Below are 17,265 nucleotides of genomic sequence, written 5' to 3' on the forward strand. Positions count from 1 at the left end.
AATGTATGATGATAAAATGACAGCTGATGTCGAATAATGTCTTACAGATGATTGCGTTTTCACTGTTGACAGGAACATGCAAAAGATTATCTGTCAGTCCAGTGGAAGCTTTTGCATGACTATGTTCCCATGTTACAATCCATGCATTCAGGCCTTTCATCCAAGGTGAAGGAGCAAAATAAATAATGATGAAGACACACCATCTGTCTCTACACTCTCTGCTACACTCTTTCCAAACAAACACCTAAATGCACTGAAGAAAATTTTCCATGAGCTTCCATTTATACATCTGACACTTCACACAAAAAAATATATATGCTAGTATTTTTATGCCCACAGACAGTGACTCACCAGTGATTCATTCAATTCATTGCATGCTCCATTTCCACTATGCATTGTGTTTTATCAAAAGGTGATTTTGTGCCATTTTTTTGTACTTCATTTCTTTCCGGCCTCAGAGGAAGCAGAAAAAAAATAGCAGCCATGATCAGAAGCTTTGTTGTAGAGAAGCCTTTGATTTCTAATGGAACTCTGAGGACTAACTGCACATATGCAAAATGAACAAATATCTATGGTCATCAGAAGTCAAATATATTTTCTAATGATGCATCAAGATGTTGTTTTGAGAGTTTTAATGGCATGGAAGGAAACTGTGTACTGTCAAGAGGCTTCATCATACCATCTGTTAGGGAGTTGTTGTTTTTTCATGTGTGATCATCACTGCAAAGAGCTGCTTGTTGGCTGCATGATATTTTTATTTGTTTATGGATCTCTGGTCACCTGGTATTAAAGTGATAATCTTTTCTTTAAGGAATTAATCATGAATTAATCACTTCCACAAGGGATGGACAATGACACTGGGAGTCTCTTCACTATCGTGCTTTATTTAAATGATGTTTCCTATCTCTGTGAACAAAACAGCTGAATAATCACAACATGTGGTGCCTTTCCATTCAGGTCTGAATAACTCAATCAATCCCTAATGACTGCTTTAGCTGATATAAAGTGAAACTTATATGGTTAAAAGTCCTTCCAAGTAATAATTTCAGAAGTACTTCTATAGCTCTATTTCGAATGGGACTAGTTTTCTAAACAAATTATTTAAGCTCTTAGAACTTTATAGAAGTGGCTTTCTATAATAAACCCATGTAACCGAGCAGAGAAATCTATACATGTGTCTTTCCTGATACTGATACTAAAGAGGCCAGTCTTAGACATTTCCACAACTTGGCTCTCCTTAATTTTATAAAATGATATTACGTTTCTTGTTGGATGACATCCATGTTGGAAGCTGAAAAATTAGTGCGCAAATGTTAGATCAGGTTCGTATGGAAGCCTGTTTCTGCCACAAGGTAAAAAAAAGTAATTGTGTTTTCTTTTTAATCTCACAATTCAGACGTTTTTCTCGCAACTTTATGTCTCACAGTTCAGATTTTTTTTCTCGCAATTCTTAATTTGCAAAATAAAAAGTCCAAATTGCTAGATATAAACTCAGAATTGGGAGAAAAAAAGTCTTACGTGTGAGAGAAACTCAAAATTGTGGGGGAAAAAACAATTGTGAGATGTAAACTCAGAATTCTGAGAAAAAAGTTATAATTATAAGTTTACATCTCAAAATTGCAGGAAAAAGTCCAAACTGTAAAATAGTCACAATTTTTATTTATTATTCGGTATAGCAGAAACAGACTTCCATAGAGGAACCATTTGAATCTGCAAAGTGTTAAACAGGAATTTCTTTAACCTTTTCCAGAAAACTAGTACCTTCTACATAGGGCTTTAGTATGCTGGCCACATCTTACCTAATTTGAAGTTTGAAAATTACACTTTTAAGAACACACAAGAGGATCCGTTTACATTTGGATGTTCTGCACACTCCTCTTTTACCTAGGGGCACTTCACACCTGTGTTCATGTGTCTGAATTAATGAAGTTTCAGGGTTATATTGGCACCCTGACATAATCTGTAGTCACATAATGTAGAATAAAGCCAAAAACAATTACATGCATGGATGACTCATAATGCGTTTATAACTCAAAATAATTTAACTACCCCCTCCTCTTTTTTTACACGATTTCACACTTCATTGTGCGGTATTAAATGATAACAATGGCACACATTAAATACAATGTCTTTCTTCTCTCAGTGTAACTATTATCATTATTATTAGCCAATTACTACAGTGCCTGTTTTCTAATTCATAACAGCTAAGCTATTAATGGCCACGCCAGCTGTTCTGTTATGTCACTGTAATCTGAAACTGAAGTAATCAATTTTTTTCATGATGTCTTTTGTCATCTAGAACTGTCTGCTAATTAGGAAGGCCATTATTCATTACCATCCGGAATCTTGTGCGTTTCCGCCAAAGCCCTTCCAATGTATTTCTGTCTAAAGAACATATGACATTATTTTTTCTCCCCTCCATTCCACATATAGAGGTTCTCCTGTGGAACCTTACAAGAGTTATTGCCCCTTGAAATACAATAAACCTAAATACCTCTGCTAACTTAAATACCTGTCTGTGGAACCTCCAGACAATGACGGATGAAAGCCTCCCTATCAGAACAACTAGAGGAGCTTCCTGAGGTGCGCTTTCCACCCTGCACTGATAGATACTTTCATTAAGTCTCTGTCTCACTGGAGGACAATGACAAAGAACCAAACTGATACAATATTCTCCTTTCTATTTCTGTGCCAGCCACAGAAACGACATACGTAGCCACTCATTAAGCCACCGACTAACTAACATCCGTGTAATGTTTCAAAATAGTTAAAGATGAATAAATATAATATTAGTATTACATTCCCTGTTTTGAAGCATTGAGATTCATTATGTTCTGGCTTATCTTGTGTTGAAGAGGCTGCAGTTTAATCATCGTTTCTGTGCACACGGCCAGCAGTCAGGACCAAGGACACCGATAAGGTTAATAACAAACTTGATGTGCTATTAGTGTCGTGTTTTCTGACAGATCCTAATAGAAAATGAGTAGCTTAATTTAGCTGAAATCATGTTGGTAATTAGGCTCTTCATGACTGTGAATATCTGTGATGCAATATGTTCCTAATGTTCGAATGTGCAGGTCTCTGTTGCAATTAATGAGTTTGTTATAAGTGCATCACTCATTGAACTAAGACAGAAGCAATTACAACATGGCAAGTTGAGATTCACTTCTGAAAATGTACTGTTTTTTACACAGAAGACTATGTGTTATTATTTTCACCCCTTTTTTGGTCTTAGGTTTCCTTTTGTTGATTTTTCAACTCTTTTTACATTTTCTGTCTTTCTTTTCTTCCTAAATTTTGTCTTTAAGAAAAATCTAAAAGGTCTGATTCTGAGTGAAGAGTGTCATATATTTCTAATATATTACTAGCCTTTCACTGCTGCATCACTTTCATGGGATTTGAAGTCAAAATGTACCTCATGACTCATAACGCATTTATGAGTGTTCCTGGACTGATAATGCATTTCTGGAAAAAAAAATATCTTTGAAATATACCATTAAAATGTAACTTGCTCTGCCTCTGAAATGACTTTATTATCAACCCCTTTCCCTTCAACCATCTTTCATGCAAAGACCATTTTTTCACAATAATTAATTTCTGATAAATAAAAACAAGCCCCAACTCTACATGTATTTATGTATTTATGCTTATAATAAATGGCAACTTAGAGAAGCCAAAACAGTGCAGAAACAAAGAAGCAATCCATCACTGGAAGATCGAAACCACATACTTTATTTTCGTAGTCTTTTTGTAAGATCACCTAAACTGATGGAGCAGCTTTTGAATTAAACTCAGGGTGTGAAAGGTATGTTTTTAATAAATAAATATGTGCTGTTTATCTGAATGAGGAAAGAATATTGTTGACAGTGCATAATTTAAATTATGGTGATATCTAAGCTGAGCTGAAGTATATAAAGTTTAGAAGTAAACATCAAACACTTTTTCCATTAAATTCCTGAAGCCGTTTAAGAGCGATGTATTTTCTTTTTTGTATTTTTTTAAATAATAAGGATGCATTAAAGGAAAAAAAAGGAAAAAATTTTAATTTTGTGTCATTTTAGTAGTAAAACTTGTTGACATAAAATGCAAAAATTAAAAAATCTCACATTTATGTCAATTAAATGTTCATTATATCTTATTTTCTAATAATAATAATAAATAATATGTCAATAAATATGGCTGCAACCATATATCACTATATCACAAACACGATGTCACTATCATCTCCATGTTGTGAAAAAAGTGAAGTGACATGTGGCCAAGTATGGTGACCCATACCCCCAAAAAGTCCATTTGAGAGGCACCATTTAGCAAGCGAGTTGCTACAATACTACAGTTCAGTTCTGGTAAGAACTCGAAGGTTTAATCTTGCTACTCCTGAGAGAAAAGCTATTTTATACAGTAGTTTAATAACACTTCCCTGGCAGCTCGAGTGGTGTTACAAGATGTCTATGCTTCATGCATCACACTAAAACCCTGTTCTTTTTGTGTTAATGGTGCCAAACAGATGCCAGAAGTGTCACATTTCACCTCACTTCTCCCTTTACCTCAGAGACACTGTGGAGGCAAAAGTGGTGTGTCAACCTGAGACTTTGTGACATTTGACAGATGCTTACAGAGGCTTGGATTACCACCTCAGCAACTAGCCAGATAACCAGTCCCCATGGCACTGCCTTAACTCTTTAATGTGACATGACATTGTTCCAGTAAACTGCATCTAATTCCTGTCTGGAGCTGGCCTAAGCCTCAAAACAACTTCTGAGCTTGCAAAAGCTTTTTACTTTAACTGGATTTACATCCAACAAGTCCAGGTGGTTGTCCTTCTGATCTGCTTAGAGTTCGCAAGCCCTAGATTAGCATTGAAGAAGATTTGCATTTAGTCTACATTTGTAGGGAAGAAGAGTTGATATTTAATGTCATTTAATTTCATTTTATGTTTACATTTTTGTTTGTCATATAGACAGTACCTGTGGAAGCCAATTTCACACTCAGAGAGAAAAAAAAAAAGTCTCATAACTGAGACTTAATTTCTCACAATTATGACTTTATTTCCCATTATTTTGACTATATTTCTCTCACAGTGAGAGCATAGGCGGAGCGTGCCTGGCCACGGGGAAAAAATGCCACTAAATTGGACAAAAATGCCCCTGCACAGACAAATTAAATCTATTACGTCTGTTGCTAACAAAGTGAATATGAATAGACAGTGTCCATTGCACCATTAAATTAAGATCTGCTCATGTTGCAACGTATTTCATTTTAGGCGTTTTTACAGTGTTGCACAATTTAACCAATCACACACATATCTGTTGAGTTTAGGAATGCAATAGCCAATCAGAAGTGTTCAGATGAGTCATCGTTCAAACTCATCCGTTTTGTTGAGTGCGCACGCGTTCGCTGACTGAATTCTGGACTCTTGCGAATTCTCTCATCATAAACAACAAAGCGCAGATGTACGTACAATGTAAGTAAGAGACCGATGAGTTTTGTAAAAATCGACGCGTTTCAGAAAGGCGGGGCATAGAGGAGAAACAATAATGTACAGTATGTGGAAAATAATGTTTTTTTTTTTACCTTAAACCGCATAAACACATTTCATTACACCAAATACACAAAATAATGTTCTTTTTATCAGCATCATATGACCCCTTTAAACTCACGATAGATCAATGTTAGTGATAAATTTCTATATATAATTTATTCGCTGTTTGAATAACCGTGGAAAGGAAACCTTAGCCTATATAATTATCAATTTCTAAAGTTTTTAATAAATTGTAATCACGTTAAATACAAATTCAGTCCCATTAAACATTTTTTTAGCCTACATGCATGACACCCATGTCTGGTTCTTGCCTAAAAAGACGGGTTTATGATGTTTAATACATTTGGCTGCTTTTAGCCTTACCCTGGAGTTGGTTCACCCTCCGCCTATGAGTGAGAGTATTTCTTTTTTTTAGTTTCACATTTTTCATTTTACTCTGAGACAGAAACAGGTTTCACATACCTGGTTATGTGGTCAAAATAATTTCCACAAAGCATTTAATTCTTATTATAGGCACAAGAAACTTTGTGATTATGTGTAATCGTGTGTAACTTTTGAAAAATATGCAGTTTCATTTTGAATGTCAGCACTAAGAATTCAACTGGAAAGTGCAACAACAATTTGCAACATGGGAACATTTCATAATGTCAGAAAAACATTTGAGACCCAGGAGACTTTTGAGTCAAATGAAAATTCTCCAATGCTACAAAGCCATTAGCTTTCAAGCTTCCATTTGTGTATGATTTATTGCCCTGCGACAGATGCTTGAATCATTTTCAGCTTTGACAGTGAACAGGTTTACAACTACAAACACTTCAACTGTATATAAATCATCAAGACTTTATATGGTTTTCATGAAGCAGAATGCATAAACCGATGTTATTTGTAGTACAGATTGTTGTAATATATTTAATTTCAGGTAAACAAGGTTAGAGAAAGTTGTTAAAGTTGCTTCAAATAGGTCTATATGTACATAACCACAGCATAAAGACACAGTTAAGATACTCCAGCTATATCGTCAATGCCTACAGTATCTGTTCACTGTGTAGTCAGATATGATATACTGTATTCGTTTAACATGCAGCCTGCATTGTGTTGGTAAAGCAACGTCCTCTGAAATCTGAGCATGATGGATGTTTTTGTGCTCTTTTTGCTAGTTTTACCTTCAGAAGTCATACAGTGTATTTCAGTGCATGCACAGGGTCACCTTCCATTAATGCTAAGTGACGAGGTGATTTTAATGGCCACATATACAGAGCTAATGAAACACAAGAAGGCAAAGCAGCGTGGGCAGCTTCCCTTTGTTAGATACGCTGTAATCTGTCAGAGAGTGACAACCCTCCTGAAGGCATGACATAATAACTTTACCCTTGAACCACAGACACATGCATTCTTTCAGACGTTTGTATATGCTGTTACTGATTCAAAGTGATCACGCCAATACGAAGTCGGTGGGATCATCAATATTATCCAGAGGAAATGGAATCCAGGGACACCTCAGTAAAAGTCAGTGTCTCAGTAAAGGACTCCATACACCTGAGAACAGGCACAAATTTATATTGTAAAAAGGAAAAACCTGAAAAAAGTGCATCATTCTATGATGATGTTGTGTAGGCAACAGCTTTGATTTTTGTGGTGAACAATTACGAGTAACGTGCTGTTTGTGGCACTAGTGATGAAATTGTGGGTATATGCACTTCAGTTGCAGTTTGCATTGCAAACCTAATCTACAATGTTTTACCCAGTGGAAATATGAAGATTGAGGCTAGTTTTCACACCTTTCCACTCTAGTGAATAAATCTCAGGGAAGTCCATTTCTGTATAAACATAAACATCAAAGTCTTGCCAAAAGAAAAAAAAAAGTCTAACCACAATTGTTAAACACAAAACATCAAATATTTTAATAATTGCAGGATTTTAATAATAAGATTTTATTATTATTATTTTATTTTTTATTAATTTTTTGCAAAATATAGGGATGGGTAGGATTTTTTAATGTTTTTGGGGAAAAAAAGCCTCTAATTCTCACCAGGGCTACATTTGTTTGATCAAACTTATATTAATAACTGTAATATTGTGAAATATTATTACAGTTTAAATAACTATAGCATCATATTACTCATAATCTGTCTTGTCACATGATCCTTCAGAAATCATTCTGATTTGCTACTCAAGAAACATTTATTTTTTTATCAGTGTAGAAAAAGTTGATTTTTTTTATTAATAAACATTTTGAAAAACAGCATTTATTTAAAATAGTTTTTGTGATCTTTATTGACACTTTTGATCATTTTAATGCATCCTTGTTGAATAAAGGTGTTAATTGGTTAAAAAAAAAATGTTGCTGACCTCAAAGGTTTGAACAGCAAACCTTTTTCCATCCAATCTTTTTCCATTCATCTTCATTTTAGCTTGTTTGCCTTCCTGAGAGACAGAGAAATCAGCTCTCCTTTGGGTCAAACTGAAATCTGCAGTCATGCAGTGTATACGACGTGAAATGCATCACATTGTGTTTGTGTTTTGATGTAACAGCCCATTAGGTGGGTGCAGCCCTGACTCTGGAGATAGGTTCTATCAGGGGGCATAATCACTGGGAAGTGTTTAATTAATTGAGGATTCTCAGCTGGCTGAGCAGCCAGTCGGCTTTTATCTCCTGTTTGTGAAAGGCTCATAACTCAAACTCCGCTCTGTGCTTCATTCACCGCTCTGCAGGGGGCTGTGCTTGTATTTTAAAGCTGGTTCCACAGGAACCTTAATGTTTATAACCAATAACGGAAATGCTCGAATTTTGTGATGCATACAGATGGTTGCTCATATTCTGCATTTTTATAGACAAACAGGATGCCAGTGGTTCTAAATGGGTTATTGCCAAATCCAAAGGAAAACAAAATTAAACACACACATAAAATATTTTAATTAGGGGTATCCAGTATGTACAGTGCTTTAGTCAGCACAATAAACTATGTTACCTGATATTAAATGTTTTGGTCTGAGAAATGATCACTCAATTTATTATCATTCTAGTCGGGCAAAAATATTTTCTTTTATTATTATTATTATTACTTCCTCTTTTAATACATGTTAACTTTACACCTTTAGGTAAGCAATTCATAGTCTGATTCTTCTGTGGCACAAAAAAACACAACATTTTAGCACGGTTTACATTCCCTGTCCCTTGCTGGCGTACTCTCTCTGAGGGCTGTTAACCAATCCGCTTTAGCCAAAGTTGAGATTGTGGTTTTTTTGGACTCCTTTTTGGTGGATTAGCAATGCTCTCTCTCTGTAATGGAAACTGAGGTTGTTGCTAGCATAGTCAGTTTGGTGAGATTGGAGTAGTTTTGCTGAACAAGCTGATCTGTCACTTTGAGGAAACACTTTTTCATGGCTTGAAAAATGCACAGAACGCAGCATTGTGTTGAAGGCAAGCAGTGGTAAGCACCTCATCTCATCATTGCTTGAGATGGGAGAAGAGGTGGATCAGTGCAAATCAATTAAAGAGGTATGGAAAAGTTTTTGTGTGGTGATGGTGTGGTGGAAAAAGACTTGAGTTGGCAATCCAAAAGTCCCATCTAGAGGTTGATTTTATTCTTATCCAGCTGCAAATACATGGTTTATAAATAATACATGGTTTTCAATTTTGAAATGCTTTTTGTTCTTTTTTTTATATATATAGGCTAGTTTATGGCCATTTTGTCTGCTTGAAGAATATTTTCATGATGTTGCTTGAACAATGTTTTTGTGATCTAAGCAGGATTATACTGCCTCCTGCTGGATATACTGAATCATTTCATCTGAAGTGAAGTCTAAAAAGTAGAAATTACGAGTTAGAAAATCATAGTTCTGATATTATTAAAAGTAATGATTTCGACTTTTAAAGTCAGAATTCTTACTTTTTAATTATTATAATTATAATTGATCATTATAATTTACCTGTGATTTTTTTTTTCTCCATGTTTTTATGTGGCGGAAATTGGCTTCCATATATTGTTGAGACGCTTAAACAGCAGAAAATAAACTCGTGATGATTCTTCTTTCAGGTGTAGTGGTGGCTGGTAAACCGGTGTCGTGAAAGCTCACTCGTGATTCCCTCTCTGTCACGCTTGATTCTCAGCGGACAAATCAAAACATTGAACAAATGAACTTGAACTTCCTTGTTTACTTGGCGAGAGAAGCTCAAGCAGCAGAATGACGGGGGGGGTGGGGGGGTTCGTGTTGTGGGTGTACTCATAAACAAGCACAACCTAACAAATCCAATTAAATAACAGTTAATCTATGCAATTATATTGTTAATTAATATTTAGAAGAAGAAAAACATATTTTAACCTTTCCTTAAAAATAATGCATACATATAACTGTATCTCAGCACCCCTTACATTATGGTACATTCCGTCGCGAAGCTTATTTCCGCAGGGAATGACTGAACGTTTAGAAAACTTCGCGGAAAGACAATGAAGCCAATATCAGTTCATGACATTGTTGTTATATCTTTATTTCTTTTCTCACAGTTTGTTCGAGGGGTAAGAATGAATGCGTTTCCTGCACCAGAGTGATCTGTTCTTCATTATAAAATGTATCAGGCTGTTTTGTGAGCTGGTTCACTTTGAGCTGGTGTCACGCTTTACTCACTACTGTCTGTATTTGCAGCTGGAGGATTGCAGAAGTGGAATGTATCCACCTAAAGGACCAACGTACTGCTGTTATTCTCTTCAAATATCCAATTTGATGTGCTCCTATATTTCACATGCTCTGTGCTCTGGACTATGTGGAGCTCATATGTTGATTTTAATAACACGTTCATCTTCTTGTTTGGTTTATCTAGGTTTAAAGGTAATGTGACCTGGTACACTGTTAATCTCGATTTACCTCCTAGTGAGAGATGGACGCAAGTGATCAAAGATAAAAACACAGAGGTAAGACTCTTTAATAATGTGCATGTCTCTTAAAGGCTTTGATTGTTTTTACAATAATCATGTTGCATTACAGTTGATCACAATGGTACAAACAATAAAAGACCTGGCCAAGGACTTTTTTGATGGAAAACTTGTTGATTTAGTAGACGAGGAGCTGGTAAGCAATTAAATGTATGAATGAATTTAGACCTCTTAAAAATGCATTTTGAATATTTTGATAGTATATTTTTTGATGTCTTATTATTTTGCTGTGATTTATGTCCTCGCTGTTTTACAGCCTTTGATTGTGGATACACTTCCACAACCTTTCAGTGATGAAATCAAGGGAATAGCAGCGGTTTCTGGCATCCCTCTAGGTGATATTTTTCCCTTTTGATTATTTTTGATTTTGTTGTTATTTGCATTTTATTTGTTAAATAATAATTATGGTAAATGCAAGCAATCTAATAAAATTAAAGCTCAAACTAGCTCCTTAATTATGCTTAAATGTCCCCATTTCTTTAAAAAGGTATTGCAACTGTAATTTATCATTTTTATATTTTTGTACATTTATTTTATGTGTCCCTCTAGGTGAAATTACACTGTTCAATATCTTTTATGAGGTTTTCACTGTTTGCACATCAATTGTTGCAGAAGACTTTAATGGTGAGAAAATATATATCAGTTTGCATAATGTTTTAAATCAAATTTAATTTTAATAAACATTTTATTACATATATTTTATTTTTTCTAGGAAATATTTACCATGGCCGGAATTTGGACTTTGGACTGTTTATGGGGTAGGATTTTTATTTTATTTTTTTTTTTTTTGGCAAATATTTAGGAAATAATAGGAAAAAAGATCTGCACACTGTTACTCTCCCTAGTGGCAACGTTTCGGTCAAAGACCTTCATCAGGCAAGGTCTTTTTTTTTTGCCTGACGAAGGTCTTTGACCGAAACGTTGCCACTTTTAACTTTTTTTGAATAAAGGGAGGATAACAGTGTGCAGATCTTTTTTTCCTATTATTTGATGTACCTTTTGATCTTGCACCTGGCCAAGACATTTTTGGATGTACGTGCATACTCACTTTATATCATGTCATAAGAATGATGTGTTTTTCATAAAGGTGGGATCGACAGAATAAATCATGGACTTTAACAGAGAAGCTTAAGCCTCTTGTGGTGAATGTCAATTTCCAAAGAGACAACAAAACCGTCTTTAAATCCACAAACTTTGCTGGATATGTTGGCATGCTCACTGGAATTAGACCTGTAAGTGAATAAAGATTTTTTTTTTAAATATGCTTCTTTTTTGTGTAAATGTAAAACAAGTAATTGTTTTACTTGTTTAGGGTGAATTCAGTCTAACAACGAATGAGCGTTTCAACCTTGATGGGGGTTATGTAGGTACGATTTTTTTAAAGGATTATGACAAATGAAATGTAAGTGACGGGTATATAAACAGTTATTTTAATGTTTAAAGTTTGTGAAGAACTAACACTACACAACTCTACATATTTATTTCTTCTAAACATTAGCTACAAATCATGGGTGCAACTAGATGTTTTTGATGGTTGACTGGTTAGATAACATCATAAATTCTCACAGGGATTCTGGAATGGATTTTTGGCAAGCGAGATGGAATGTGGATGGGTTTTCTCACTCGGAAAGTTCTGGAAAATGCTACCAGGTAAAAACAACACCACACTAGCGTAACATGAAAGCACAACTTCCTTATTTCTCCGTCATGACCACATAGTTCTCACTCACACACTTTTTTTGTAATAATTAAAAAATAGCTTTCATCAGCTAAAGTTGTAACCTTCACACTCTGAAAAAGGCACCATGTGTAGATAAAAAAAATTATTTTTATTTTAAAAATATTAATATTTGTGACAATATGTGATACTCTTGTGACAAGAGGACACGAGCACTCATCAGTCTTTCTTTTTTATTTTTTTTACTTGCAGTTATGAGGATGCCAAAGGCCAGCTCTCTCTGACGAAACTGCTTGCACCCGCTTACTTCATCTTGGGTGGTAACCGAACGGGTCAGGGTTGTGTGATAACCAGGACGAGAATAAACACATTAGACATATGGGAGTGAGTAAATCATATCACACAGAAGTACCAAATTTCTGTCTGCAATGCTTTAAACTGCCCTAAAATTTGTTGTTGATGTTAAAGACTTTATATGAAGCTTGGGAGATGGTACGTCCTGGAAACAAACTATGATCACTGGGAAAAGCCTATGATATTTGATGACCGCAGAACACCTGCAATGAAGTGCATGAATCAAACCACACAAGCGGTATGTGGCATTTTGTGTTAGAAGTAAAACGGCTATGTAGTAGTAATTAAGAGAGTAGGTTAATTAGTTTTTAAGTGCTTTTAAAATAATGTGCATATTTAGTAACTAATTGTTCATGAAGATGTTTTATAGAAGATAACAAATTGTAATTTCCACAGAATATTTCTCTGGCATCAATATATGATGTTCTGTCTACAAAACCGGTTCTTAATAAAGTAAGTCTTCCTTTCAGTTGAATTAACAACAGCCTTACACTTACATATATCATACTTATATTTGGTTTATTTTAATTTTTTTAATTTATTGTTCTTTCTTTCTTTCACTATTTTTTAGACGGAGAGACAAAAAGGGTGTTTGATCACATTTCTGCATCTGGTCTAATGTCATATAATAATGAAGCCATTTTCTATGTCTTTACAGTTGACAACCTACACGTCACTGATGGAAGTGTCTACTGGATCTCTGGAGTCTTATATCAGAGATTGTCCAAATCCATGTACGCCATGGTGATCTGCCATCAAATCTGAATTAACTAAGGCATATGAAATACTGTTCTGGATATCTGTCATTACAGGGCGGTGTATAAGAAAAGGAGGATGTTAAAAATCATAATGGTTGCAATTCTATCTCTGAACTTGCACATATCTCTTCACATGGACACGTCTGTTGTAACTGCTTTACCACTGCAGCATTTGTGCAATTGTTTCAATTTTGCATAACAAACTCTGAATAACCACACATTTTAAATGGAAATGTTTTTTTTATATATTTTCTTTGAGTGTTGCCTTTTTCTTTAATATTTTGATGATATAAGGAAATCAGTTTTTCTGAAACCCTTGGTAATGATGCTGAAAAGTATTTTTGTAATTTATACTGACATTTTATGTGTCTCTTGCTGGGACTGTGTTGAATGTGTAAGTGGAGGTATTACGAGTTACAAACAGTAATAAAATGTTTCATCAACAAAGGCTAAACTGAATTTGATGTGTGTAATTTTAATCCTTTTTACACCTACAATTATTAAACTGATGCAGTCCAGTTACAATGTCTCTGTTGGAGGTCTACTTTTGCAGCTAAATGTTAATACATTCAGTATATTTCTATTAGTCATTCAGGTAAGTTTATTCCCTGAGACCCGGAACAGTAGGCCTATGCTTGATTTCAGAGGCAAACTTACATTAAGTGGTGGCCCCAGCCAAAATTAATAAATAAGACCCTTTTTGTTTAAATATAGGTATTAGTTACCTAGAGAAATAATTATATAACATACATTGTAAACTTTTGGGGCTTAGCACAAATCTTGGCAAGTGGACATTTTTCCCCATTTACGGCAGCTATAATATGAACTTGTGTTTCTCATAGGAATTTATGAGACTATCCTTGGTCTTTAGGGTGAAAATTTATATATCCAAAGTCCCGATCTGAATCAAAAGATTCACGAACCCGCAACGAAGTTCCAATCTAAATCAAACGATTCATAATACACGCTCCAAAGTTCGAACTGCATAATGATTATCAAACCATTATTCAGGTCTGAATCAAAAGATTTGCAAACCCGTTCCGATGAAGGCTGCGTTCCAGTCCATTTTTTATGCCCTTCACTCGCAAACTTCCCTCGGTTGTGGCTAGAAGGGATACAACCAGTGCCGATCCTAGACTTCTGGTTCTGGGCAGAGACGATCCTCTCTATACACAAAATACGCAAGCTGCGTAGGGCCCCCGAAACATCTGGGGGCCCCTTTGCTCTCAAAGATTATTTAATTTTAGTTTCGTTTTTGAATTTGGCCAGCGATTATGAAAACATGAATGACAGAGTGAAACATGGACGAATGTGTTTCATTCATTCGTTTATAACCACTCATACCCCACTCCACCACCGACACAGTTTTGCGTAGGACCCCCAGAAGCAGTGCCGATTCTAGACTTCTGGGGGCCCTAGACTTCTGTGTAATTTTATCTATCTCAACCAGTAATTGGTGGGCGGAATTAGTGTAAATAGCTTCTGCCAACAAGGTGGACTATTGCACTTAGTGTAAATAGACACTTTGTTAATATTAACATTTCAGATTATTTAAATGATCAGCCCTTGGGGCGGCCCTCAAAATGCAGGGCCCCAGGCAATTGCCTGCTTTGCCTGCCTTATTGCTACTGTACGCCTCTGCTTGATTTAAATTTAACTAGAAAACAAATTGCAGCAGGTTTCTTTTATGTGTTGTGCATATGCATGTCTATCATCAGCAAGATAAATTATTCTTTTAATGGTTTTACTTTTGGAATGAAACTCCCTCTCTCTCGCTCTCTCTCTCTCTCTCTCTTTAGGATCAGTGTGCCTCACACATGTTTTTCCCATTTTGTTTTTATGGGTGTTACAAATCAGGTATTCGTCCCTGCGTATCAGACATTCTTTAATCAGGATTGTTCTATTTATTTTGTAAACAAATATGCACGTGTTTTAGATTTACAGAGAATTAAATGTGTGCATCAATGTAAATTACAAAGAATTCTTTTTTTTTATGTAAAAAACATTTAAACTTTAAGGACCATTCATTTGTTTTACTTGAATTTTACTTGAACAAATTTAAGGATTGAGATCAAATGTCTCAATTTTTTATTCATTTACAGAAGATTTTCAGTCTTCTTTGTGACGTCTCGGGAGCTGTTTGTAGTTATCTGCACATCTGTTTTGATCCAGAGTGACTCAGCTCAAAGCAGTGCACATTCAACCACAGGAAACTTTGGTCAGGCACCAGAACAGACCTCAGAAGCATCTGTACAAGCTGTTGAGATTGTAGTTGTTCTTTAGTGCCTAAATTGCACACTGCATGACTTGGTTTACAATCTTTTATCTTTAAATACAGCATCTACAATGTCAGTTTTGCTCATCATTTGGATGCTTTGTACTACTCTGGATTTGTCAGACTCTGTAAGTATTGTCTTAATATTTATTTTGCTTCTTTCTTATGTGTTTAAATTACATTTAGTTACACCTAAATGAAACAGTGTGTTTATACTTTATTTGTATGTTGAGTCTACAGTAGTCATTCTGTGTGTTGTGTGTTTAGACTCCTGACGAATGTGAAGATGAGATACAGCGTCTTCGAGTGGAGTTGAAGAGTTTGGAACTTCGCCAGACAAAGCAACAGCAACTTATTCAACGATTAATGAATCACAACCAGATGGATGAACATTCCCTAAAAGCGGGCTCATTTTATGACATGGGAGACAACCAGTACATGGGTCAAAGCTCTATATTATTTTCTTAAGATGTAGTATTCATTGTGTAAATATGTTATACTTGTCTGATTATAACAGCACAATGTAATACTAACAAAAATCAATCTGCCACAAACAGACTGTGCTCAGATCTTCAAAAATGGAAGCACTCTGAGTGGGTTTTACATGATTAAACCACTGCTAAATCTAACCCGGATCAGAGTGTACTGCGATATGACAGAGGGGGGTGGATGGACAGTCTTCCAGAGACGCTCAGATGGCAGTCAGTCATTTGACAGGTATGGAAAACTCTATTTCATTGATGTGAGAAGAGATGTGTACTGATTAATAAATGAAACATGATGTCTCCATGTTCATGTTTAGAGATTGGAATGATTATAAAATAGGATTTGGTGACATGAAGTCCGCTAATGGAGAGTTCTGGTTAGGGAATGATAATCTGCATTATCTGACATCTCAAGGTGAGTAAATCTATGCATCTAAAATGCATGCAAACTGAAATAAATATGTCATAATAGGCCATAATTATATGTATATACAGGTGCATCTCAAAAATTTTGAATATCGTGAAAAAGTTCATTTATTTTTGTAACTTATTTCCAAAAGTGAAACTTTCATATATTCTAGATTCATTACATGTAAATTAAAACATAAAATTGAAAAGTAAAACGTTTCAAAATATTTTTTGTTTTAATTTTTAAAAACTTTCATGAGCTGTAAGCTCAAATAATCAAAATTAAAACAAAAAAACTTTTGAAATGTTTTACTTTACATGTAATGAATTTAGAATATATGAAAATTTCACTTTTTGAAACAAGTTACAAAAAAAGAACTTTTTCACGATATTCAAATTTTTTATTACAACAACCCTACATTTGAAGAATAGATGGATATATTATATTATATTATATTATATTATATTATATTATATTATATTATATTATATTATATTATATTATATTATATTATATTATATTATATTATATTATATTATATTATATTATATTATATTATATTATATTATATTATATTATATTATATTATATTATATTATATTATATTATATTATATTATATTATATTATATTATATTATATTATATTATATTATATTATATTATATTATATTATATTATATTATATTATATTATATTATATTATATTATATTATATTATATTATATTATATTATATTATGTGTGACCCTACATAGGACAAGCAGTTTGAAGAATGGATTGATATTATATTATATTATATTATATTATATTATATTATATTATATTATATTATA

At 34.3% G+C, this 17,265-nt stretch overlaps 2 protein-coding genes across 3 annotated transcripts; both read left to right on the plus strand.

Moving 5' to 3' along the window:
* Positions 1–9,946: 9,946 nt before the first annotated feature.
* On the plus strand, positions 9,947–13,717 carry LOC107707197 (acid ceramidase-like). Of its 2 annotated transcripts, XM_016511131.1 has the most exons (14): positions 9,947–10,059; positions 10,187–10,230; positions 10,362–10,452; positions 10,526–10,609; positions 10,730–10,808; positions 11,023–11,097; positions 11,186–11,231; positions 11,561–11,705; positions 11,786–11,840; positions 12,042–12,123; positions 12,404–12,535; positions 12,620–12,743; positions 12,902–12,958; positions 13,164–13,717. In XM_016511131.1, exons 1-14 carry the CDS (start codon positions 9,991–9,993, stop codon positions 13,251–13,253), a joined length of 1,173 nt encoding a protein of 390 aa, XP_016366617.1. In that variant the 5' UTR covers positions 9,947–9,990; the 3' UTR covers positions 13,254–13,717. The 2 variants fall into 2 exon arrangements, with proteins under 2 accessions (XP_016366617.1, XP_016366616.1); XM_016511130.1 differs by having other exon boundaries at positions 9,976–10,230.
* Positions 13,718–15,469: 1,752 nt separating this feature from the next.
* LOC107707188 (fibrinogen-like protein 1) lies at positions 15,470–16,446 on the plus strand. Its single transcript, XM_016511123.1, has 4 exons — positions 15,470–15,666; positions 15,806–15,980; positions 16,096–16,255; positions 16,341–16,446. Exons 1-4 carry the CDS (start codon positions 15,610–15,612, stop codon positions 16,444–16,446), a joined length of 498 nt encoding a protein of 165 aa, XP_016366609.1. The 5' UTR covers positions 15,470–15,609.
* Positions 16,447–17,265: the final 819 nt, after the last annotated feature.

Source organism: Sinocyclocheilus rhinocerous, unplaced genomic scaffold (assembly GCF_001515625.1).
Source record: "Sinocyclocheilus rhinocerous isolate Xijiao unplaced genomic scaffold, SAMN03320098_v1.1 scaffold174, whole genome shotgun sequence".
NCBI lineage: Eukaryota > Metazoa > Chordata > Actinopteri > Cypriniformes > Cyprinidae > Sinocyclocheilus > Sinocyclocheilus rhinocerous.